Source organism: Oncorhynchus kisutch, linkage group LG2 (genome assembly GCF_002021735.2).
Source record: "Oncorhynchus kisutch isolate 150728-3 linkage group LG2, Okis_V2, whole genome shotgun sequence".
Classification (NCBI taxonomy): Eukaryota; Metazoa; Chordata; class Actinopteri; order Salmoniformes; family Salmonidae; genus Oncorhynchus; species Oncorhynchus kisutch.
This window is the reverse complement of record NC_034175.2, coordinates 4731129-4756149: the sequence shown is the minus strand read 5'-3', so window position 1 is coordinate 4756149 and position 25021 is coordinate 4731129. Positions and strand designations below refer to the sequence as shown.

Below are 25021 nucleotides of genomic sequence, written 5' to 3'. Positions count from 1 at the left end.
CTCCTCTATCTCCTCATCTTATCCTCCCTTCATCCTTTATCATACATCCCTCTTCACTCTCCATCCCCCTCTCTCCATCCCTCTCTCTCCTTTTTCATCCCTCCCGCTCCTCTCCATCCCTCCCTCTACCCCATCCCTCCCTCTACCCCATCCCTCTCTCTCCTTTGTCCATCCCTCTCTCTCCTTTGTCTATCCCTCTGCTGTTACACAGAAATATCACCACTCAGACATTCACAAAAATTACAAGTTCAATATTTAATGTCCTTGGCAATTCAAATCCAAAGGTCATAATTCTTTGTAAAAGCAGACATTTTACATGATCAACGTAGCAGCGATCAGTGGGTTTCTGTTGGATTATATTAAAATATTCATATTAAATTCATCTCATTACAATTATAAAACCATCTATGTAGACGCAAAGTACGAAAAGATTGGTTGAGATGTAGTTACACTGATGGAAGTAAAAGACAACAAATCATTGTTGTGTCTTTTACTTCCGGTTTTGTACACCAACTTCAAAAAGCTGAAAATACAATATTTTGGTTATTGAAAATATATTTTACAGCGGTTTAGATGGTACAATTATGCTCTACACAAAACCAGGAATGATTGCTTGTTTGTTCACAAACTGAAATTAGGTAAACTATTTGAATTTCAGCAACCAGGAAATGGCGGAGCGATTTATGCATATTGCACCTTTAAATGTAAAACTATGGAGACTGAGGTGTAGAAATGTGGATTCTGTGCTTTGTAAAATAGCACCTCCATACCTAAACAAACACACACCTACATTTCACCGGAGATTGACCAAACACAGTGTCTCATAAAACCCATCCCCAGTCATCCCCATGCTACACAGGTGTAGCCTATTTATAGGCAGTCGCCCAAAATTCACCCCCTTACCCACCTTCAGCTCCCCCACCCCCTCAAACACCCTCGCCCCCTCCTGGTCCTTCACCTTGGCCAGGGTGAGATGGTAGCGTGGGTTAAAGGAGTCCCTGTGCAGCCAGCCCTGCTCTCTGAAGGCCTCCTGTAGGCCAGCATTTAGCTGCTGGAGGTGGGGCTGAGGCTGGGGGCTCAGGTAGAGAACCTTCCCACCAAAGTGCTTCAGTTTCAGGGGGAAGGAGACGGCCACAGGGGGGTTGCGGTCCAGGTAGGCGAAGCGTTGGAGCATCTCCCCAGCGGCAGTGACCTCGGCTGGGCCGGGGAGGACCAGGAGACACAGGGTGACGTGGAGGGAGGAGGGGGGCAACCAATGAGGGGCGGATGAGGGGAGGAGGGAGGTGAGCTCCTCCTGAAGGTGCTGGAAGGAGGAGAGGATGGAGGGAGTGTTGGCCCGGAAGGTGATGAAGTGGGTGGGCTTACGTTTGGAAGGCCGGCCTCCACCCCTCTCTGTTCTCTGCTCCACAGGCACAGATGGACACTGGGCTAGGTCTGGGCCTTTCTCTCCATCCCAGTAATCTTTCCATTCTTCCCCCGTCTCACCTTCCTCCCCCCTGCTCTCGCTTTCACTCTGGGATAGAGACATCTGGTCTGCTATGACGACTAAAACGGAATCCTTCCCAACTTCCTCTTCCAAGGGTTCTGATTCTCTTCTTGCTTCCTGTTGGTTCAGTGGAGTACTTCCTGTGCCTGGTCTGGTCGACTCAGGCACCTGAATACTTGTCTTGCTCTGATTTCTTTCCTCCAAGTGTTCGTTTTCAACATCCTGTTTTATCAGGGACTCTTCACCCTCTGTAGTGATGATGCCATCTTGTCCTTCTCTTGATTCACGGTGGTCGTTTTTTTGGTCTTGTTGTTCTTGTGTCACTGTCAACAAACAGATTTTGAAGGTTAACCAAACATTATGACAAAAACATGTTATAGACTAACAAAGTGAAGTAGAACAATATGTTAATCCAGGTTCTGGAGCTGTGGAAATTCCTACCTCTCTCCCTCCCTCCCTTCCTACATACCTACCTTCCTCCCTCCCTCTCTCTCTCCCTACCTTCCTCGCCCTCTCTCCCTACCTTCCTAACCCTCCCTCCCTACCTTCCTCGCCCTCCCTCCCTACCTTCCTCGCCCTCCCTCCCTCTCTCTCCCTACCTTCCTAGCCCTCCCTCCCTCCCTCCTCCCTCGCATTCTCTCCTTCCTTCCCTCACCCGCTCTCCCTACCTCCCTCTCTCTCCCTACCTTCCTAGTCATCTACAAGACCCTGCTAGGTAAAGTCCCCCCTTATCTCAGCTCGCTGGTCACCATAGCATCTCCCACCTGTAGCACACGCTCCAGCAGGTATATCTCTCTAGTCACCCCCAAAACCAATTCTTTCTTTGGCCGCCTCTCCTTCCAGTTCTCTGCTGCCAATGACTGGAACGAACTACAAAAATCTCTGAAACTGGAAACACTTATCTCCCTCACTAGCTTTAAGCACCAACTGTCAGAGCAGCTCACAGATTACTGCACCTGTACATAGCCCACCTATAATTTAGCCCAAACAACTACCTCTTTCCCAACTGTATTTAATTTTAATTTATTTATTTATTTTGCTCCATTATTTTTTATTTCTACTTTGCACATTCTTCCATTGCAAAACTACCATTCCAGTATTTTACTTGCTATATTGTATTTACTTTGCCATCATGGCCTTTTTTGCCTTTACCTCCCTTCTCACCTCATTTGCTCACATTGTATATAGACTTGTTTATACTGCATTATTGACTGTATGTTTGTTTTTACTTCATGTGTAACTCTGTGTCGTTTTATCTGTCGAACTGCTTTGCTTTATCTTGGCCAGGTCGCAATTGTAAATGAGAACTTGTTCTCAACTTGCCTACCTGGTTAAATAAAGGTAAAATAAATAAATAAATAAATAAACCTCCCTCGCCCTTTCACTCCCTACCTTCCTCCCTCCCTCGCCCTTTCGCTCCCTACCTTCCTCCCTCCCTCGCCCTCTCTCCCTACCTTCCTCCCGCCCTCGCCCTCTCTCCCTACCTTCCTCCCTCCCTCGCCCTCTCTCCCTACCTTCCTCCCTCCCTCGCCCTCTCTCCCTACCTTCCTCCCTCCCTCGCCCTCTCTCCCTACCTTCCTCCCTCCCTCGCCCTCTCTCCCTACCTTCCTCCCTCCCTCGCCCTCTCTCCCTACCTTCCTCCCTCCCTCGCCCTCTCTCCCTACCTTCCTCCCGCCCTCGCCCTCTCTCCCTACCTTCCTCCCTCCCTCGCCCTCTCTCCCTACCTTCCTCCCTCCCTCGCCCTCTCTCCCTACCTTCCTCCCTCCCTCGCCCTCTCTCCCTACCTTCCTCCCTCCCTCGCCCTCTCGCCTTCTTTTCCCTCGCCCTCTCTCCCTACCTTCCACCCTCCCTCCCTCCTCGCCCTCTCTTACCCTGCTCTTGCTCCTCCTCCTGCCCAAAGGGGGCTGCCAGACACTGTCCAGTGGATCCAAACACCCTGTCAGTCCTGTTGTTGCGGTCCCAGACTCTACACCCTCTATGGGTGAAGTACTGAATCCTGTGTCTGGGCAGGGCTAGCTCAGAAGAGTAGTCACAATCGCAGGGGTCGGTGTCCCAGTTGAACTCAGAGAAGGGCCGCTCCAGCACCCCAAGGAAGCGGTCCACGTACCCCACCACAAAGTCCGCCGGCTCCACCGATGGGTCCCACAGGATCCGAGAGATGACGTCATCGGCTGTACGCATGCGGGACTTCTTGGTTGATCCTGAGGGGAGAAACTCTTTGTTAGTTAGTTATACTTAGTTTGCAGTAAACAGGTATTTTAGTGGGTTCTCATATGTTCAGTTAGATTTAATGGAGGGAAATTGTACCTTTTCCCTCTGTGTCTTTTGGCTGGTTTGTTTTATTCCCCTTTGCTTTCTTCTTGAGTTTTCCCTCTTTTTCTCCCTCCTTCCTGTTTTCCTGGTCTATAACAGCCTCTGGGTTATCTAATGTTGGAGTGCTGAGAAAGAGGGAAGGAGAAAGAGGGATTGTATTCATCACTCTGGTCAATGTAAGAGCTAACCTGTTAGGTCTTCCTCATACTGATAGGACAGTGACCTTCAGATGGATGTATTTTAAGAAGTTTATCTAGATGTCTAAACAGATACATTCATTTAACTCTGCTATTCTACCTCTTTACTTCCTTATCCTATGGAATTAACTACCTATCTATTATATTTCTACTGTGCTACATGACTTGATTACCACTTGGTTCAGAGGCTCTGTTTGCTGTGAGGGCAGACAGAGCCAATACCACAGATGCTGCTTCTCACAGGAGGAAAAACAATATCTTCCTCTGAAGATTCCACTGTCGCCAGGCAGAAGGATTAGTGATGAGAGGGAGAACTCAGATTCTGGGGGCCATCTTTTTAGGGCTGGCAGCTATATGCTTTGAAGATTTCTGTCTTTCAGTCTTATTTAGTTGTTCAAGTGGTTAGAAGTCAGAAATATACTGAACATTGAGTAAATATTAGCCCCTAACCCCTGGGCATTTTCAGTTGTTCGAGGGCTGCACAAACATTATGCATCAGACAATTTAATTCATTATTGTTACTAAATTGCATGAATGTTAAAGGCATGTTTAGACATCAGTTTTATTTTATTTTTATTTCACCTTTATTTAACCAGGTAAGCTAGTTGAGAACAAGTTCTCATTTACAACTGTGACCTGGCCAAGATAAAGCAAAGTAAACAACAACACAGAGTTACACATGGAATAAACAAGTGTACAGTCAATAACACAATAGAAAAAAAGAAGGTCTATATACAGTGTGTGCAAATGGCGTGAGGAGGTAGGCAATAAATAGGCCATAGTAGTGAAGTAATTACAATTTAGCAGATTAACACTGGAGTGATAAATGAGCAGATGATGTGCAAGTGGAGATACTGGTGTGCAAAAGAGCAGAAAAGTAAATAAAAACAATATGGGGATGAGGTAGGCAGATTGGGTGGGCTATTTACAGATGGACTATGTACAGCTGCAGCGATCGGTTAGCTGCTCAGATAGCTGATGTTTAACGTTAGTGAGGGAAATATAAGTCTTCAACATGGCACCATCAAAAGTCGAAATGCAATGTTACTTAGCCATTGCCCTTTCATAGTTTCTGGTATATAACAAAAAAATGTACAGGTCGGTGGTGATCGTGTTAGCTACAGACCTGTGAGATCGACGACACCCGTTTCCAAAACGACACTTTCCCAACAGGAAGAACTGACAGACAACTGCTCCCTCCTCCTGGCCTGGAACATCAGAGAAAGGAGAGACGAGGGGGCAGTTATTTAGCAGCCCGTCTCACCCAAGTCAGTACAAAACAACATATAATATCTGTATGGCCTTATATGGCCTTATATAATATATGTATGGTAGTTTGTCCTTCCCAGTATTCTCTGTGTTATCAGTGTCCTTGGATTGACCTAGTTTTACATTGAGAACACATTTTAAATTCCCATGTATTGGTCCACCAAGACCAGTGTGTACATACTGTAAAGTAGGGGACTGAGCCCAGTAGACTCGATTAGTTAATGAGCTCATGGAGAGATTGGAGCAGTCAGGGAGAATGACATCACTCAACAAGGTCATGATGACCCCGAAATGAGCCCCAGACACACAACTTGCCAGACCAGCCAACCTGACCAAGTCTTTACTGAACTGAAGGAGCTGAGAGAGATGGTGGTGGAGCTGAGAGAGATGGTGGTGGAACAGAAAGTGGAGCTGAGGAACATGGTGGTAGAACAGAGAGTGGAGCTGAGGAACATGGTGGTGGAACAGAGAGTGGAGCTGAGGAACATGGTGGTGGAACAGAGAGTGGAGCTGAGGAACATGGTGGTGGAACAGAGAGTGGAGCTGAGGAACATGGTGGTGGACCAGAGAGTGGAGCTGAGTATCACTAAGACTGAACTGCAGTTCTACAAGAACAAGGTGGAGCCAATGCAGGTTAAAAAAAAGGAGGCCAGACTGAGTGCCAGTGAGAGAGGTGGAGGAGCTGAAGAAGGAGAATGCAGGTTAGAAAACACACAAAATGTAGTCACTGCGCGACATTGACATTTTCTTCACAGGTGTAGGATTACTGTGTATACTATATCATATAATGTGAAATAACATACAGTGGGGAGAACAAGTATTTGATAACCTGCAAAATCGGCAGTGTTTCCTACTTACAAAGCATGTGGAGGTCTGTAATTTTTATCATAGGTACACTTCAACTGTGAGAGACTGAATCTAAAACAAAAATCCAGAAAATCACATTGTATGATTTTGAAATAATAATTTGCATTTTATTGCATGACTTAAGTATTTGATACATCAGAAAAGCAGAACTTAATATTTGGTACAGAAACCTTTGTTTGCAATTACAGAGATCATACGTTTCCTATAGTTCTTGACCAGGTTTGCAGCAGGGATTTTGGCCCACTCCTCCATACAGACCTTCTCCAGATCCTTCAGGTTTCGGGGCTGTCGCTGGGCAATACGGACTTTCAGCTCCCTCCAAAGATTTTCTATTGGGTTTAGGTCTGGAGACTGGCTAGGCCACTCCGAGACCTTGAGATGCTTCTTATGGAGCAACTCCTTAGTTGCCCTAGCTGTGTGTTTCGGGTCGTTGTCATGCTGGAAGACCCAGCCACGACCCATCTTCAATGCTTTTACTGAGGGGAGGTTGTTGGCCAAGATCTCGCGATACATGGCCCCATCCATCCTCCCCTCAATACGGTGCAGTCGTCCTGTCCCCTTTGCAGAAAAGCATCCCCAAAGAATGATGTTTCTACCTCCATGCTTCCCGGTTGGGATGGTGTTCTTGGGGTTGTACTCATCCTTCTTCTTCCTCCAAACACGGCGAGTGGAGTTTAGACCAAAAAGCAATATTTTTGTCTCATCAGACCACATGACCTTCGCCCATTCCTCCTCTGGATCATCCAGATGTTCACTGGCAAACTTCAGACGGGCCTGGACATGTACTGGCTTGAGCAGGGGGACCTTGCGTGCACTGCAGGATTTTAATCCATGACAGCGTAGTGTGTTACTAATGGTTTTCTTTGAGACTGTGGTCCCAGCTCTCTTCAGGTCATTGACCAGGTCCTGCCGTGTATTTCTGGGCTGATCCCTCACCTTCCTCATGATCATTGATGCCCCAGGAGGTGAGATCTTGCATGGAGCCCCAGACCGAGGGTGATTGACCGTCATCTTGAACTTCTTCCATTTTCTAATAATTGCGCCAACAGTTGTTGCCTTCTCACCAAGCTGCTTGCCTATTGTCCTGTAGCCCATCCCAGCCTTGTGCAGGTCTACAATTTTATCCCTGATGTCCTTACACCGCTCACTAGTCTTGGCCATTGTGGAGAGGTTGGAGTCTGTTTGATTGAGTGTGTGGACAGGTGCAGTTAATACAGGTAATGAGTGGAGAACAGGAGGGCTTCTTAACCTCTCTGAACCACCCATCCCGGATCCAGGACAGATGGCTTTTCACTAGGACCGGGAGTAACAATGGCCGCCTTTCTCTTTTGCGCACAACTCACTCTGAGAGCCCCCACCTATCCACTTACGCAATGTGGTCGTTCATGCTCATTCTTCAAAATAAAAGCCTGAAACTATGTCTGAAGGCTGTTGACACCTTAGGGAAGCCATAGAAAAATAAATATGGTTGATATCCCTTTAAAATGGGAAATAGGGATGCTTAAGAACAGAGAGGTTTCAAAAACAGGGGCACTTCCTGATTGGATTTTCCTCGGGTTTTAGCCTGCAATATCAGTTCTGTTTAACTCACAGACAAAATTTGGACAGTTTTGGAAACTTTAGAGTGTCAATTATATGTATATTCTAGCATCTGGTCCTGAGAAATAGGCCGTTTACTTTGGGAACGTTATTTTTCCAAACATAAAAATAGTGCCCCCTAGCTTCAAGAGGTTAAAGAAAAACTAAACAGGTTTGTGAGAGCCGGAATTCTTACTGGTTGGTAGGTGATCAAATACTTATGTCATGCAATAAAATGCAAATGAATTACTTAAAACATCATACAATGTGATTTTCTGGATTTTTGTTCTAGATTCCGTCTCTCACAGTTGAAGTGTACCTATGATAAAAATTACAGACCTCTACATGCTTTGTAAGTAGGAAAACCTGCAACATCTCCAGTGTATCAAATACTTGTTCTCCCCACTGTAAGTGATAAAAGTTGACTAAATCAGATTCACTGCCAGTGATGCCCCTAGCCCAGGAGACATTGGTGTTTACATGTACAAGAATGACATGTACAAGAATGACAAGAGAATCATGTTTAATTATGCACACAGTCCTGGTGGAAATGGTAGATTTGTGGTAAATGCAGTGACTCTAGAGCTGCAGGTGGGTGTGGTCTACATGAGTCTCCCCTCAGGCAGGGGGCTGTATGATGATTCAGATAACCGCCAACAGTGGCTTCCTGCTCTTCTCTATGTGAGGGGAATCCCTTCAAATCATAGGTCAAATAAAACTATGTACAGTGCCTTGCGAAAGTATTCGGCCCCCTTGAACTTTGCGACCTTTTGCCACATTTCAGGCTTCAAACATAAAGATATAAAACTGTATTTTTTTGTGAAGAATCAACAACAAGTGGGACACAATCATGAAGTGGAACGACATTTATTGGATATTTCAAACTTTTTTAACAAATCAAAAACTGAAAAATTGGGCGTGCAAAATTATTCAGCCCCTTTACTTTCAGTGCAGCAAACTCTCTCCAGAAGTTCAGTGAGGATCTCTGAATGATCCAATGTTGACCTAAATGACTAATGATGATAAATACAATCCACCTGTGTGTAATCAAGTCTCCGTATAAATGCACCTGCACTGTGATAGTCTCAGAGGTCCGTTAAAAGCGCAGAGAGCATCATGAAGAACAAGGAACACACCAGGCAGGTCCGAGATACTGTTGTGAAGAAGTTTAAAGCCGGATTTGGATACAAAAAGATTTCCCAAGCTTTAAACATCCCAAGGAGCACTGTGCAAGCGATAATATTGAAATGGAAGGAGTATCAGACCACTGCAAATCTACCAAGACCTGGCCGTCCCTCTAAACTTTCAGCTCATACAAGGAGAAGACTGATCAGAGATGCAGCCAAGAGGCCCATGATCACTCTGGATGAACTGCAGAGATCTACAGCTGAGGTGGGAGACTCTGTCCATAGGACAACAATCAGTCGTATATTGCACTAATCTGGCCTTTATGGAAGAGTGGCAAGAAGAAAGCCATTTCTTAAAGATATCCATAAAAAGTGTCGTTTAAAGTTTGCCACAAGCCACCTGGGAGACACACCAAACATGTGGAAGAAGGTGCTCTGGTCAGATGAACTTAAAATTGAACTTTTTGGCAACAATGCAAAACGTTATGTTTGGCGTAAAAGCAACACAGCTCATCACGCTGAACACACCATCCCCACTGTCAAACATGGTGGTGGCAGCATCATGGTTTGGGCCTGCTTTTCTTCAGCAGGGACAGGGAAGATGGTTCAAATTGATGGGAAGATGGATGGAGCCAAATACAGGACCATTCTGGAAGAAAACCTGATGGAGTCTGCAAAAGACCTGAGACTGGGACGGAGATTTGTCTTCCAACAAGACAATGATCCAAAACATAAAGCAAAATCTACAATGGAATGGTTCAAAATAAACATATCCAGGTGTTAGAATGGCCAAGTCAAAGTCCAGACCTGAATCCAATCGAGAATCTGTGGAAAGAACTGAAAACTGCTGTTCACAAATGCTCTCCATCCAACCTCACTGAGCTCGAGCTGTTTTGCAAGGAGGAATGGGAAACAATTTCAGTCTCTCGATGTGCAAAACTGATAGAGACATACCCCAAGCGACTTACAGCTGTAATCGCAGCAAAAGGTGGCGCTACAAAGTATTAACTTAAGGGGGCTGAATAATTTTGCACGCCCAATTTGACAGTTTTTGATTTGTTAAAAAAATATCCAATAAATGTCGTTCCACTTCATGATGGTGTCCCACTTGTTGTTGATTCTTCACAAAAAATACAGTTTTATATCTTTATGTTTGAAGCCTGAAATGTGGCAAAAGGTCGCAAAGTTCAAGGGGGCCGAATACTTTCGCAAGGCACTGTAACTACCAATAAACTCTTAATACAATTATATTTCTGAAAACTGATGCTGGTGATATCTAATCGAAATCACATACCACCACACCTTGAATGATGTCATAGTTGAGGATTTAATGAGCCTGTTGTTGTGCAACTTCTGATTAGGACAACCAGGACTCATTATGTCAGGGGTGTCAAACTCATTCCATGGAGGACCTAGTGCCTGCTGGTTCTTGGTTTTTCCTTTCAATTAATACCTAGACAACAGGGTTGTTAATTCATCAACAAGGGAGGAGTGAAAACGTGCACTCGTTCCTCCGTGGAACGAGTTTGACAAGTGCATTATTGCCTTTCCATTCATAAATCTCCCAACATATTTGCTGTCACTGATTTCACAACATGAATGTTACACCGTATATGACACACATCTGCAGTATTACCTGTGTGTAAAGGAACATATTTTGTCCTTACAAGAGGGGTTTCCCATAAGAAGTATGATAGTGCATAAAACATTGCACGTGTAATTCCATCTGTTCTTGGCTCTGACAACATTTGGACTGGACTGACTTGGCTTGCAACCTAATGACACTAGAGGGGGTACACAGACAGTTTGGTTGGTTTCTCCCTTTCCCAAAAGTAGGAGTAGGAAGAACTCAGCCCTAGACACTGACCTAGGTTAGTTCTGTGTTTTCCTTAGAAGTTAGAGACAGTGAGCTGATACTCGATCTGTGCTTCAGAACAAATTCTACCAGGAGCTTTCAGAGAGAGTGGGGGAGTAACAAGTGGGAAAAACACTGCTTTCTCCCAAATATCAAATCAAATGATATTAGTCCCGTGCTTGGTAAACAACAGGTGTAGACTAACAGTGAAATGTTTACTTATGGGCCCTTCCCAACAATGCAGAGAGAAAGAAAATAGAGAGATAATACTGTCTGATGAATACACTGTTAGATTCTGCGTTAAACTTGGAACATTGTTATACTCAGAAGTAGAGTATCTGAGGAGTGATGGAGACTAGTTATCTGTAGGAGCCAGATGGCTTTGGAATGTGTTGGGTGGACAGGAGGAAGTCACAGGATTGCTATAGCAGATACGGGTGGAGATCTTTGGATTAGGCATCAAGGGGGCTGAGGTCAGGTCAGATCCCCTTAGGGTAATAAACCATTGTTTCTCCCTTATCACTTCGTCTTCCTGTCGAACCATAAAAGATGTAACAATTAGAGAGAAGGAGGAGTGCCTAAATTGGAGAATATATACTTGTGGTGGTGGAAACATGTTTTGTCTAATGCAGCTGTATTGATCCTCTGGGAAGAAATACACTTGGTTAAGCTTTCATAGTGTCCGTTGAGTTATTTACTCTGAGAATTAGAACCTAACAACACAAATCAAATCAAATGTTATTGGTCACATGCAGATGTTATTGCGAGTGTAGCTTAAGATACAAACAGTGTGGACTTTCTGTGGAACATATCGTTACTCAGGCAAACCCAGACTTCCTTTAGAGAAGATGAGGATGGGGTGAACAACAGTGGAGGCTGGTGGGAGGAGCTATAGGAGGATGGTAACATTGAAAAGGCTGGAACGATATCAAGCACATCGTACATATGAAAACCATGTTTGACTCCGTTCCATGTATTCCATTGAAGCCATTACAATGAGCCCGTCCTCATATAGTTCCTCCCACCAGCCTCCACTGGTGAACACCCAACTTCCTCTATACCTCAACATTAAAAACAGTCCTTCATAATTTGATCATACCTTGATAAACTTCAGTGTTGTGTAATTATCAAAATATGAACATTCTCTTTCACCGTAATTTCTGCTCTGCCTCTAAAGAAGCGTATATGCCCTAGTTAGGCCTACATCTCATATGTCTACACGTACCTGCAGTTCACACAGAATCCAACTGAATGACAAAACATTACCTGCTGTCACCTGAGGTCCATCTTGGCTGGGACTGGCTGGGACCTCGGTCTTTGGCCCCTCTGTAGCTCTATGCTCCTGTGCTCTCCTGTCCTCCAGGTTCTCACCCGAGTCCAAAGGCACACCTGTCTCCTCTGACGCCATAGTCAATCAACCTGTGGGTGTAAACGATTATTATAAAAAAGTGTTAACTTTGTTTCTCACTGTTAACATGGCAATACAAGGACCACCAGTTAATAAATCAATCAATTAAGCAATAATTGATTTTGTAAATATAGTAGCTATATATTTAGAAGTTGTGCTAGTGTAGCTATAGTAGATACCTGAGCTAAGGAAAACGGAGAGGTAGCCTTCCCTAACGAGGGTGTAGCTACAACACACCCAAGAGTCAAGATAACAAGTTATACAATGCCACCAAAATGTTAAACATTAATAAAACGATAATGTAGTACTATATAAAATAGGCATTATGATACATTATGGTTAATTACCTGAATATACACCCTCTGACTTATAAACAGATATACAACAGATTCTGTATGAAACTACCGTAAATGTGCACTTTGACCTTTGGTATGTTTGTACTGAGGGGGCTTGTGGGAAATGTAGGTCTATGTCCCGCTGTGATGAGAACAGGCTTTCTTCTCTTCGTTTAAATAATCATTCAAATCCTCCAAATAATTGATACTATAATATTTTCTATACTAGGCCATTTATAAATTGACAATAGTTTGTTATAATTTCCTCCCGAAGAGAGTATACCAAAACTGTGAGTCATCTGTGCGGTCCTCCTAGATCCAAAGCGCGTGACTCCCCTCATCACATGACGACTACCACTAACCTAGAGAGCGAGCGTACCAGAGCAGTGAAAAAGTATAAACAAAGGCTAAAACGGCAACAATACTACTTTTGTGGATTAATTAGAAATTAGAACCTGGGTGTGCATTGGCGACTTATTTCCCATGCTTTTAAGAAAAATGATCATGATCTATTTTCGAGACATTGATTCGTGCTGTGCTATGGGTTAGCTTGTCAGTAATGTCTTTTGTGATGTTTTGATGCAATCTGAATACCTGTAATTTGTTGCAGTGATTGTTCACGCTGCTTAAATCAAGGTAAGTGTGCTTGACTTATAGGTTTCCATTTAGAAAGGTTGTAGGAAACTTTCCCCAGCAATTCAATTTGAGATGCATCATCAATGTTTACACTGAATCCAAAGACAAAGCATTGACAATAACACGCCTCTGATCACCAGTCATCTCTTCCCGGGTCAGGTGTTGGCCGTTCTCTCCCGGGCCAGGTGCTGGCCGTTCTGCAGCTATAGGCCAGGCAAAGCAAATTGTCGACCTCCTATACCCCCGCCAAACTAGAATGGTCCCAGTAAACAAAACTACCTTAAAAAGCCATCTAACATATTAATTTTCCAATCGTTGAAGTTAGGTTTATTTTAGGTTAGGAATGAAAAGTGAAAAGACGTATTCGGTGGAGTACATACTGTACTGTGCTATTGTACTGTACTGAACTATACTTTCATATACTGTGCTCTGCTGTATTGTACTGTACTGTACTTTTTTTTACTGACCAAACTTGTGAAACATATGTCTGAGATTGGTGCAGATTTGGTCTGGTAAAATGTTTGGGTCCGGACCGGATCTAATCTAAACCAATTGTAGACGTTTATGTTCGGGCCAAATATAGGCTGGTCTGGACCATATGTCTGTGGAGGTTGAAATCAAACCTGGACCGGACCAAATATAGATGTCTGTTTGGTTCAGATTTGTTTTGGTCCATGGATGTTGAAATCAAGGCTGGTCCTAATTTTTTTTTTTTAAAGATGCCGGTCTGAACAGCACCCAAAGAAGACATTCAAAAGACATTGGCCCGTGCTTACTGTGGCCTACAGTTTAGCCCCCCATTCCATTTTAAGAATGCCCATCCATGTGGTAGGCCTACCTTTTGTAAAACAGGCAATTGCATTGGCTTTATTAATTCTGATTCCTGTGACTTATAATTTTGTTTCCTTAAATGCTGAATATCAACTACCCAACTTTATCAGAAGTTGTCCTGAGCCTATTTGAAATGAGAATCAATGTGTTTACACAGCGGGAAATGCAGAAGTATTTTATTTTTCGCTATGATCATCTCGTCAAAAATTTATGGACACAAACATGAAGCCACTGATTATCATGACAATTTAGCTCAATGGGTGAAACTCCTAGACAGTAAGTAGGCTTGGGCGGTATCCAGATTGTCACAACTTCGTATGATCCCGTTTGGCTCAGGTGATAGAGCATGGTACTTGCAACACCAGGGTTGTGATTTTGATTCCCACGGGGGGCCAGTATGAACTAATATGAAAATATATGCACTCACTACTGCAAGTTGCTCTAGACTTATTTTATTATTTAACTAGGCAAGTCGATTAAGAACAAATTCTTATTTACAATGACGGCCAAACCTGGATGACGCTGGGCCAATTGTGCACCGCCCTATGGGACTCCCAATCACGGCCAGTTGTGTTACAGCCTGGAATCGAACCAAGGTCTGTAGTGACGCCTCGAGCACTGATATGCAGTGCCATAGACTGCTGCGCCACTCGGGAGCAACTGCAAAAATATATATTTTTTAAATACCAACCTTGTGCCATTCCAGGAAATTCGGTAACAGCGGCAAGGGACACGGGGTGTTTTTTTCAAACCACACTAATACACTGAAATCCGAAGGTTAGCGTGTTGTTGGTACTTCTTGGTCAGTTTAGCTTGGAAAATGCCGCCCTTGTCAATCTGCAACTGAAGGCTGACCACCTGATCCTGCCTAACGGGTGTTCCCGGCCCTGTTCTCTCCCCCCTTCAGATGAATGCTCTGGTAGCTCTCTGTCATTTCTGTGAGCTCCATGGCCCCCGGACCCTGTTCTGCACCGAGGCTCTGCACCCCCCGTCCCCCACACCCTCCCAGGCTGGCGCCCCCATACCCGGGGACAGAGAGTCGGACAGAGAGGGAGAGGGACTCACCATGAGGGCAAACAGCTCAGCTACACAGAGAGGAGACATGTGCGAGGTGAGTGTGAGATGAGTGAAGGGCTGAACGGACAGAATAGAACGGAAATTGACTCATTTGTTTTGTCTAATAACTATTCTTTCTGGCCATCTCGTTTTCTCTCCCTCTTCCCCTCTCTCTCACTCACTCTCTCTCACTCTCTCTTACTCACTCACTCGCTCTCTCATTCACTCCCTTGTCTCTCTCCATCTCTTTGTCAGGGCTGCCGGTCTCTTCCAGCGTCTCACCCTGGCTTCGTCAGCGTGGACAGTGAGACAGGCATCCGGTTCCTCAGCCACCAACACCCCAGACAACCCCAGCTCTTCAGTGTGGTCCGCCAGGCCTGCGTACGGAGCCTTAGCTGTGAGGTAACCACCTGTGTGTTCATGTGCGTGTGTATGTGCGTGCGTGTTGCCATTTGTCTTGCATTAAGACTCATCACTGTTTGTCAATACACAAGCCTTTAGTTAAGGGCGGCAGGTAACCTAGCGGTTAGAGCATTAGGACTGTAACGAAAAGGTTGCTGGTTCCAATACCTAAGCCGACAAGGTAAAAAAATCTGTCAATGTGCCCTTGAGCAAGGCATTTAACCCTAATTTTCTCCAGGGGTGCTGTACTATGGTTGACCCTATAAAACAAGACATTTAACTGCAGCAATCCGGTGTATGTGACAATATATATCAGGGGTCTCCAACCTTTTCTAGGGTGAGAGCTACTTTTTAAAAAAATGTAAACGTTTTTTTCAAGCTTTCAAATAGGCACATTCTTCTTCTCTCCCCTGCAACTCTTCCCCGGGTCCTTAGTGCAATACTTTCTATTGTACACTATGTTTTCTGGAAAAATAATGGTTAAACAACTCTAAGGGGGGCCCTATAAAATATTTTATATACAGTTGAAGTCGGAAGTTTACATACACTTATGTTGGAGTCATTAAAACTCGTTTTTCAACGACTCCACAAATTTCTTGTTTAAAAACGATGTCAGTTAGGACATCTACTTTGTGCATGACACAAGTAATTTTTCCAACAATTGTTTACAGACAGATTATTTCACTTATAATGCACTATATCACAATTCCAGTGGGTCAGAAGGTTACATACACTAAGTTGACTGTGCCTTTTTAAACAGCTTGGAAAATTTCAGAAAATGATGTCATGGCTTTAGAAGCTTCTGATAGGCTAATTGACATCATTTGAGTCAATTGGAGGTGTACCTGTGGATGTATTTCAAGGCCTACCTTCAAACTCAGTGCCTCTTGCTTGACATCATGGGAAAATCAAAAGAAATCAGCTAAGACCTCAGAAAAAAATGTGTAGACCTCCACAAGTCTGGTTCATCCTTGGGAGCAATTTCCAAACACCTGACGGTTCATCTATACAAACAATAGTGCGCAAGTATAAACACCATGGGACCATGCAGTAGTCATACCTCTCAGGAAGGAGATGCGTTCTGTCCCTAGAGATTAACATACTTTGGGGCAAAAAGTGCAAATCAATCCCAGAACAACAGCAAAGGACCTTGTGAAGATGCTGGAGGAAACAGGTACAAAAGTATCAATGTCCACAGTAAAACGAGTCCTATATTGACATAATCTGAAAGGCCGCTCAGCAAAGAATAAGCCACTGCTCCAAAACTGTTTGGCCATAATATCCATTGTTATTTTTGGAGGAAAAAGGGGGAGGCTTGCAAGCCAAAGAACACCATCCTAACTGTGAAGCACAGGGGTGGCAGCATCATGTTGTGGGGGTGCTTTGCTGCAGGAGGGACTGGTGCAATTCACATAATTGATGGCATCAATGATGTGGAAATATTGAAGCAACATCTCAAGACTTCAGTCAGGAAGTTGAAAGCTTGGTCACATATGGGTCTTCCAAATGGACAATGACCCCAAGCATACTTCCAAAGTTGTAGCAAAATGGCTTAAGGACAGCAAAGTCAAGGTATTGGAGTGGCCATCACAAAGCCCTGACCTCAATCCCATAGAATATTTGCGGGCAGAACTGAAAAAAGCGTGTGCGAACAAGGAGGCCTACAAACCTGACTCAGTTACACCAGCTCTGTCAGGAGGAATGGGACAAAATTCACCAAACTTATTGTGGGATGCTTGGAAGGCTACCCGAAACGTTTTACCCAAGTTAATCTATTTAAAGGCAATGCTACCAAATATTAATTGAGTGTATGTAAACTTCTGACCCACTGGGAATGTGATGAAAGAAATCAAATCTGAAATAAATCATTCTCTCTACTATACATTTCACATTCTTAAAATAAAGTGGTGATCCTAACTGACCTAAAACACAGAATTGCCTCCCGGGTGGCGCAGTGGTTAAGGGCGCTGTACTGCAGCGCCAGCTGTGCCATCAGAGTCCCTGGGTTCGCGCCCAGGCTCTTTTTAAGACAACAGGGCATAACATTTACTTTTTAAGCCAACAGGGCATAACATTGACTTTTTGGGCCACCAGCCACTGTGGCAGGTAGATTTTTTTTAAATCTACCAGCCACTCAGAATTTTTACCAGACAAAATATGTCCCCCCGCTAAAATTACACTCAAAAAGAGAGCGTGCGACAGGACACTGTACTGTCTACACTCGGTTTGTTGTTTACATTAAAACATTTTCATTAAATGGATTTTAATCTGACCTAAAGTTTTGTTACAAAGGATTCCACAATGTGGTTAGCCTTTACGGCTGGGACTGCAAGTTTGTGTTCCTTTTTTTGTTGTTGCGGGGATTCCGCGAGTGCTAACTGGCTGTATTACAGACACCTGTCGTCGTCGTGGGAAAGACTCATTATTATCTTTTCGTAAAACAACTGTTTGCAGTATAGAGCCAATCTGGATACCAAGCAGATCCTGAGGGAAATCGACGAGTACCAACAGCTTTACGCTATGGAGGAACAACATACCCCTTTGTGGAAAGATCCGACCACCTCTCAAATAACTTTAACCCGATAAGAAAAACAGATTCATCTACAGACACGGACGATTTACTTACCATTGAGGTAGAGGCTAGTGCTCTGGCTGGAATCCCTGCAATACTGGAAAAGTTGTGTGAGGAGGTAGCAGGGCTGAGGAGGGGTTTGGAGTTCAGCCAGAGTGAAATTCTCATGCTCCAAAGAGAAAACAAGACACTCACAGCCAAAAATACACGATTCCAACATTGATTGTCTACTCAGGAAAAACAGGGTGATGGAGACACTACTAGACATACAAAGTCGTAGCATGCGTGAAAATAATTTTTCTTCTGTGATTCCTGAGGACGCATCCCATAATCCAGAGTGCGCGATCAGAGAATTCATGTAATCCGCATTGAAACTTCCTATAGAGACTGTAAACAAGGTGGCTTTCCACCGAGTACACAGACTTGAAGCTTGGAATGACAAGACCATGGGTCCCCGACCGATCATCGCAAAATTTGAATACTAACAACAAAAGGAGCTGATCAAAAGCAGAGGAAGGGAGATAAAGGGACCAAATTCGGTCTCAATGAGCAATTTCCAAAGGAGATAAACGAACATCGTAAGATACAGTATCTGGTACAAAGACAACAAAGGATGGATGGTAGGCATGTCTTTATCATTGTGGACAAACTCTTTATAAATGGACAGCTATTCCGAGACAGCTCCATAACACTGTGGCTGTACCTAATTCTACAGGGACTTCAGGTTACGAAAAAAAAGAAGGCATGGATAGATTGAAATTGTACGTTAAACATCATAGCACAGTTGAAAGATATGTGATGCATAGAAACACGAAGTGGGTGGCCAGCAGAGATAGATGGTATGGGCTGAGGGTTGGTATGTGGAATTGGAGACAAGTGGCAGTGGAGTTGCTGTGTGAAAGAGAGAAAAATTGTCAAAAGATAAAGGGGGAAAAAAGTCTAAATAAAACATAATGAAAGTACATTTGAATGACACTAAGTGGCAGTGTTTTTACAACTAATGCCGGTTTGCCTGAGGCTGATGCAGTGCAGGTGTTTGTACCCATGCATATATACACACTCTCATTCAAATAAACATATACAAGAACACACACATGCATGTAATAGTGCCAGATATGCACACAACATATACAGTAGGCATTGCTGTTCTGATTCCAGTTGTCCTTCATGTCCTTTGTTTTACTTTTTACTTTTTTATTTTTTTTATTTTGCAACGTTGTTTGCTGTTTTCTCTTTAGTTCATTACCTTGGTTGTTGGTGCATTGGGGCGTTCTTGGGGGTGGGGAATGGGGGGGGCGATTGTGAGAGGGGTCTCGAATGGTTGAGGGACAGCTATTGGGGAACTGTGGGGGGATCTTGGAAGGATCGGGTTTCACAAGATTGTGATCATGAAAAAGGAAACTATGACATATGTTTTATATCACTATCATGCACACGCACCCTCACACATAAGGATGGCTCTGTTGCGGAAAGACTGATACATGTTTGATAGTGTCTTGATGCTGTATTGTTTGTCCTTCATGTTCTGATACTTTAATGTTACCCCTTCCCTGTGATTTTTGTAATCAATTATTAGAAAAAAATTAAAAAACACTCAAACAGATTACATGCTTTTTAATGTTTGTAAAACAATAAATGTATTACTAGTAAATTGTTTAATTTAGATGAGACAAAAATGTTCACCTGCACCTTTAGGGTAATGTGACTTTAGGCCCTAGTGACTAACCAGCGGTGGGATAATGTCAGTGTTGCGTTGATTAGATGGTAGCTGGGAGCTTGCCGTGTCTGAGTCTACTTGTGAGATTTGTTTGCGGTGGAACTCGTGAAAATTGCATGTACTTTCAGAATTGTTTGGGGTGCTACTCATTGGTGGGCTGCGAGCTACTGTGTGATCTACCTGTTGGAGACCCCTGATAGATAGATAGATAGATAGATATCACAGGAGGTTGGTGGCACCTTAATTGGGGAGAACGGGCTTGTGGTAATGACGGGAGCGGAATCTGTGGAATGGTATCAAATACATCAAACATGATTTCCAGGTGTTTGATGCCATTCCATTTGCTCTGTTCCTAATGTCTGTTCTCCCCTCAGTACCCTCCCTCTCTCATCTGCTTCTCTCCCTCCATGCCTCTCTAGGTGTGTCCAGGTCGTGAGGGTCCTATCTTCTTTGGGGATGAGCAGCATGGTTTTGTGTTCTCTCACACGTTCTTCATCAAGGACAGCCTGGCCCGGGGCTTTCAGCGGTGGTACAGTATCGTCATGGTAGCCATGGACAGGATCTACCTCATCAACTCCTGGCCCTTCCTGCTGCGCCACCTCAGACTCACGATACAGAGTCTACAGAGCACAGCACTGAAGGTAAGGACACACCCACAAACTAACACACCATGTTAAATGAATGGGACATAGATATATACACACACATTAAAACACACTTACTATTCATAACGTGAACATTAAACATAAGACAAATAAACATGAACACTAACTCTTACTACCAGACAGAATGTTTGACTTCTCCCCCCCTCCCCCTATCCTCTACAGGTGTTTGACAGTGAGCAGTGTGTGTGTCCTCAGAGGGCGGTGAGGATGAACAGCGTGTTCTCTCCTGCTGTCTTCCCCCACCAGAGGAGTGGTAACGCAGCCCGCTCCCTGCCCTCCCTCACCCAGCACACCAACCTCTGGGCCAGCCTACACTCCTCCTTCAGCTGGTGAGACGGCTAACTGTCGCTAACGATCACTAAGGTTACTAATCTAAACAATAGCAGACATACAGTCAACATCAGGGGTGGTCGGGCAGGGTTCTATCTGTCTATCCCAGTTGTTTGATACACTCTCTTGTGTTTTCTCCTCTACTGCAGGTTACTGAAGGCCTGTGGTAGTCGTCTGACAGAGAAGCTGTTGGAGGGAGCTCCCACAGAGGACACACTGGTTCTTATAGAGAGACAGACAGGTACGCACTGGTGCTCATAGAGACAGACCGGTACGCACTGGTGCTCATAGAGAGACAGACAGGTACGCACTGGTGCTCATAGAGAGACAGACAGGTACGCACTGGTGCTCATAGAGAGACAGACAGGTATGCACTGGTGCTCATAGAGAGACAGACAGGTACGCACTGGTGCTCATAGAGAGACAGACAGGTACGCACTGGTGCTCATAGAGAGACAGAAAGGTACGCACTGGTGCTCATAGAGAGACAGACAGGTACGCACTGGTGCTCATAGAGAGACAGACAGGTACGCACTGGTGCTCATAGAGAGACAGACAGGTACGCACTGGTGCTCATAGAGAGACAGACAGGTATGCACTGGTGCTCATAGAGAGACAGACAGGTATGCACTGGTGCTCATAGAGAGACAGACAGGTACGCACTGGTGCTCATAGAGAGACAGACAGGTACGCACTGGTGCTCATAGAGAGACAGACAGGTACGCACTGGTGCTCTTAGAGAGACAGACAGGTACGCACTGGTGCTCATAGAGAGACAGACAGGTACGCACTGGTGCTCATAGAGAGACAGACAGGTACGCACTGGTGCTCATAGAGAGACAGACATGATTAGAGGTGGGAGACATCGTGAGACCAGTTTAACACTAGTCAGAGAGACGTATTACCCCATATGGCTCAAGTTAAAAGAAGTGAATAAAAAGGGTGTGATCTGATATCAGGGTAAAGCGTTCCTGACAGCATTATCATGAGAAGTCATGTGTTTGTCCAGAGTGGAACAGGAGTCCGTGTCTACAGTAAACGTGTGTTTAACACGGTTAGACCACGAGGACAGAGAGCTACGATGTGACTCACTCAACCATATCACACAAATTCCATTCTGATTACCATTCTTGGGCCAAAAATGTTTCCATTGCTCCCCCGTGTTCAGCTCTGATATTGCAAGTCACTATGACACTTGAATACTTCCAATCAGGAAAATAGTTGCAATTGTTACTTTGTTCACTATCCTGGCTAAATCAATTTAAATAAAATAACTGTATATATCTTGGAATTAGTCCCGATATTGGGTGTTTTGTATGTCTTTTTAACAATGTCCTGTTGTCTTCTCAGAGCAAGAGGAGGAAATGAGTTGCTGGGAAGGAGCAGAAGGGGGCGGGTCTAGACCCCAGTGCCACCAATCGGAGAGCGAGCTGTACAGAGACTTCTTGTTTGACGAGGGGAAAGCAGAGGGGTATCCTGGTCCAAAGTTCAGGTCCTTGAGACATTTAAGACAGGTAAACATTGGTGTGCCTTTCTCCCTACCACATAATGAACACTTTCATTTCTAACACATCATACGTCATACTTCATTCTGTTAACCACTTGGTTTCAAAATAAACAACTTTGTGAACCAATTGGTTATAGAGGGAAACCAATATCCTCTTATTTTGTGAATGCATTTCTTGTCTGTTTCCTTGTGATGATATCTGTTATCTGATTGGTACACAGGTGCTCGGGACCACTGATTTCCGCCAGCTAGCATGGCACGTGCTCATGGGAAATCAGGTCATATTGAGAGGGGCTGACCCAGGGCTCATCCATTCAGCATTCACCATGTTGAAGGTCATCCAATCAAAAGTTTACTCATTGTATCCCCCTTTAAAGAATATTCCTCCTAACATTCTTTGCTAATCACATGGTTTGGTATATATCCCATCAGGCCTTGCTCCCGGTGGGCTGTGTCCGCTCTGTGACATACAGCGCCCAGTATGAGGAAGCATACCGATGTAACTTCCTGGGCCTCAGCCCTGACGTGCCCATCCCCACACACGTCAGCTCCTCAGGTACACAAACCCAGAATACATCACTGTGGTTACTGCTTTATTTGGAGGTCTGCTTATAATCGCTATTACATATGATAGTAATATGCTAATAATAAAATACTGTATGATAATGATATTAGTTATAAGTGCGAACAGAACAAATAACAAATAAAAGGTTTCGAATCCTAAAATACCCATAAAATATGTCCATCTTGCTGTGTCCCTTCCCAGAGTTCTCAGTGTTGGTGGATGTGGTCAGTCTGGAGAGGGGCTCTCTGTACTCTGCTGCTTGTGGTGAAGACATCCTCTCACTCTATCAGTTCAACATCAGCAGTACCAACTCACAGCCTACAGATAAAGGTGAGGATAGACCCCATCTGGACAATATACTATATACATCATCAACATGAAGGTATACATTATATATGTCTTCTTCAAGGCACCTCTAGTTGCTAACAATCATGGCAAAGGTCAAAGAGATGCAATTAGTCATGTGAAAATTCCCTCCATTAACTTTCCAGTTTCAATCTATTGACCTGCATCTCCTGCTCTCTCCCTGTCTCTTCACCCCTATCACTCCCCCTCCCTTGCTCTCTATCCTTCTCTCTCTTCCCCCCACCCCTCTCAGGTCCCACGTTGTTGAATAAGATCGAGGTGGCGTTGTCCAATGAGAACCTGTCAGTGGACGTGGTCTCTCACTGTCTGCTGTGTCTGAAGGAGGAGTGGATGAAGTGAGTAACAACAACCCCTCTGATGAGCAGGGAATTTCCCTCAACTTTGAAGTTTCATTTTTTTGGCTTTTTCTAAACAGAGGTATGTAGGTATGCAACTGTTGATAGTGGGGCATTAAAGAGTCCCCCTATGAAACCCCCCAAAGCCCCAGCCTGGTTACATTGGCTGTGCAGTACAGGATGATGTGGAATGCTTAATGTAGTCCAGAATCATTGGGAAATTCCAATAACTCCTCTCCCTCCCACTTCTATCCATACCTCTCCTCCCCTTAACCCCCCCCCCCCTACCCTTTCAATTCCTTAGTAAAGTGAAGGTGCTGTTTAAGTTCTCCAAGGTAGATGGGCGCGGGAGGGAGGACACCCAGAAGGTGTTGACCCTGCTCGGTGCTACGGGGCCTGGGGAGGAGGACAACGTCAGGCTGCTCAAGTTCTGGATGACGGGACTCAGCAAAACCTACAAGAGCCATCTGATGACCGCTGTCAGAGGAGGGGAGAGGCCCCTTAGCCAGTGAGAGAGCAGTGGAGGAGAAGATGGGAGGTAGTGGGAGAGAACATACAGCTGGAGTGAAATATACTGTATCTCAGTATAGGAGGCTGGTGGGAGGAGGTATAGGAGGGTGGGCTCATTGTAATGGCTGGAATGGAATAAATGGAACGGAGTCAAACGTGATTTCCATATGTTTGATGTGTTTGACACTGTTCCATTTATACCTTTCCAGCCATTACAATGAGCCCTTGCTATAGCTCCTCCCAGCACCCTCTGCGTGTATCTACTACTGTATTTGGACAGACAGAGAGAAAGGGAAAGAAAACGAGTGTGAATGAGTGATGAGTGAGTAATGACAGATAGACTGACTGAGGGATATGTTTGTGTCCAGGTGCTGACTTGATTAAAATCCATCCTTCACAATAAAGAACAAAAAGCCACTTCATGGGTCAGTTTTAAATTCATATTATTATTACTTATTATTATAATTATTACTTATTATGTTTTACATAATGTATCTGGTGTTTTTTTATTCATCAAAGGGAATTATTATAAGAACACTATCCACAATTTTATGTCTAACTTATTATACAAGTTTCAATAGTTTGTTAACACATTGTGCAGAGATATTCAAATAAAATAACTGCTTGAGCATTCATCCTTTTTCCCAACTGGCACCATCTTGTGGAGAATCATTAAATCTAAAAAAGGAGAAGAAAAAGAGTGGAGGGGAAAAAAACATGTGTCCTTTGCCAGTTCCCTCTCACATGCTTTTATACAATGAGTGGCTGTCAGCCAAGAGACCTCAAGTGGTGTAAAACAACAGTTCTCGGTCTTCGGGTGACATGCAAAACCCTTGCATAATGAGCGCTCAGTCCCTCAACATATCATTGTGTTGTACACTACCACATCAGCAGGGGGCTTCTTCACTAACAAGCTAGTAACTCATTATTAAAACGAAATAGTTGTTTTTGCAGTTATTTGATCCCTTTCAGAAGACTTTTGGTGAGTTCTGCAGACTTGTAAAATCCACTGACACGAGGCTTTGTTTTTATTATTTTTACCTCGTATGTACAGTACCACTCAAACGTTTGGACACACCTACTCATTCAAGGGT

At 44.2% G+C, this 25021-nt stretch overlaps 2 protein-coding genes across 5 annotated transcripts; one reads left to right on the top strand and one right to left on the bottom strand.

Annotated features, from left to right (window-relative positions):
- Positions 1-236: 236 nt before the first annotated feature.
- LOC109906000 (leukocyte receptor cluster member 9) lies at positions 237-12561 on the bottom strand. Of its 2 annotated transcripts, XM_031838147.1 has the most exons (7): positions 12448-12561; positions 12280-12326; positions 11959-12111; positions 5123-5204; positions 3794-3924; positions 3358-3687; positions 237-1809 (listed from the first exon to the last, which is right to left on the bottom strand). In XM_031838147.1, exons 3-7 carry the CDS (start codon positions 12098-12100, stop codon positions 794-796), a joined length of 1701 nt encoding a protein of 566 aa, XP_031694007.1. In that variant the 5' UTR covers positions 12101-12111; positions 12280-12326; positions 12448-12561; the 3' UTR covers positions 237-793. The 2 variants fall into 2 exon arrangements, with proteins under 2 accessions (XP_031694007.1, XP_031694016.1); XM_031838156.1 differs by lacking the exon at positions 12280-12326 and having other exon boundaries at positions 12448-12548.
- LOC109905978 (folliculin) lies at positions 12538-24560 on the top strand. 3 transcript variants are annotated; one of them, XM_020503623.2, is made up of 13 exons: positions 12538-12829; positions 13046-13071; positions 14810-15013; positions 15214-15360; positions 20069-20290; positions 20477-20643; positions 20794-20885; positions 21995-22158; positions 22373-22486; positions 22584-22707; positions 22918-23046; positions 23315-23417; positions 23722-24344. In XM_020503623.2, exons 3-13 carry the CDS (start codon positions 14810-14812, stop codon positions 23927-23929), a joined length of 1674 nt encoding a protein of 557 aa, XP_020359212.2. In that variant the 5' UTR covers positions 12538-12829; positions 13046-13071; the 3' UTR covers positions 23930-24344. The 3 variants fall into 3 exon arrangements, with proteins under 3 accessions (XP_020359212.2, XP_031694027.1, XP_020359207.2); XM_031838167.1 differs by adding an exon at positions 13791-13899 and having other exon boundaries at positions 12765-13071; XM_020503618.2 differs by having other exon boundaries at positions 12765-13071; positions 23722-24560.
- Positions 24561-25021: the final 461 nt, after the last annotated feature.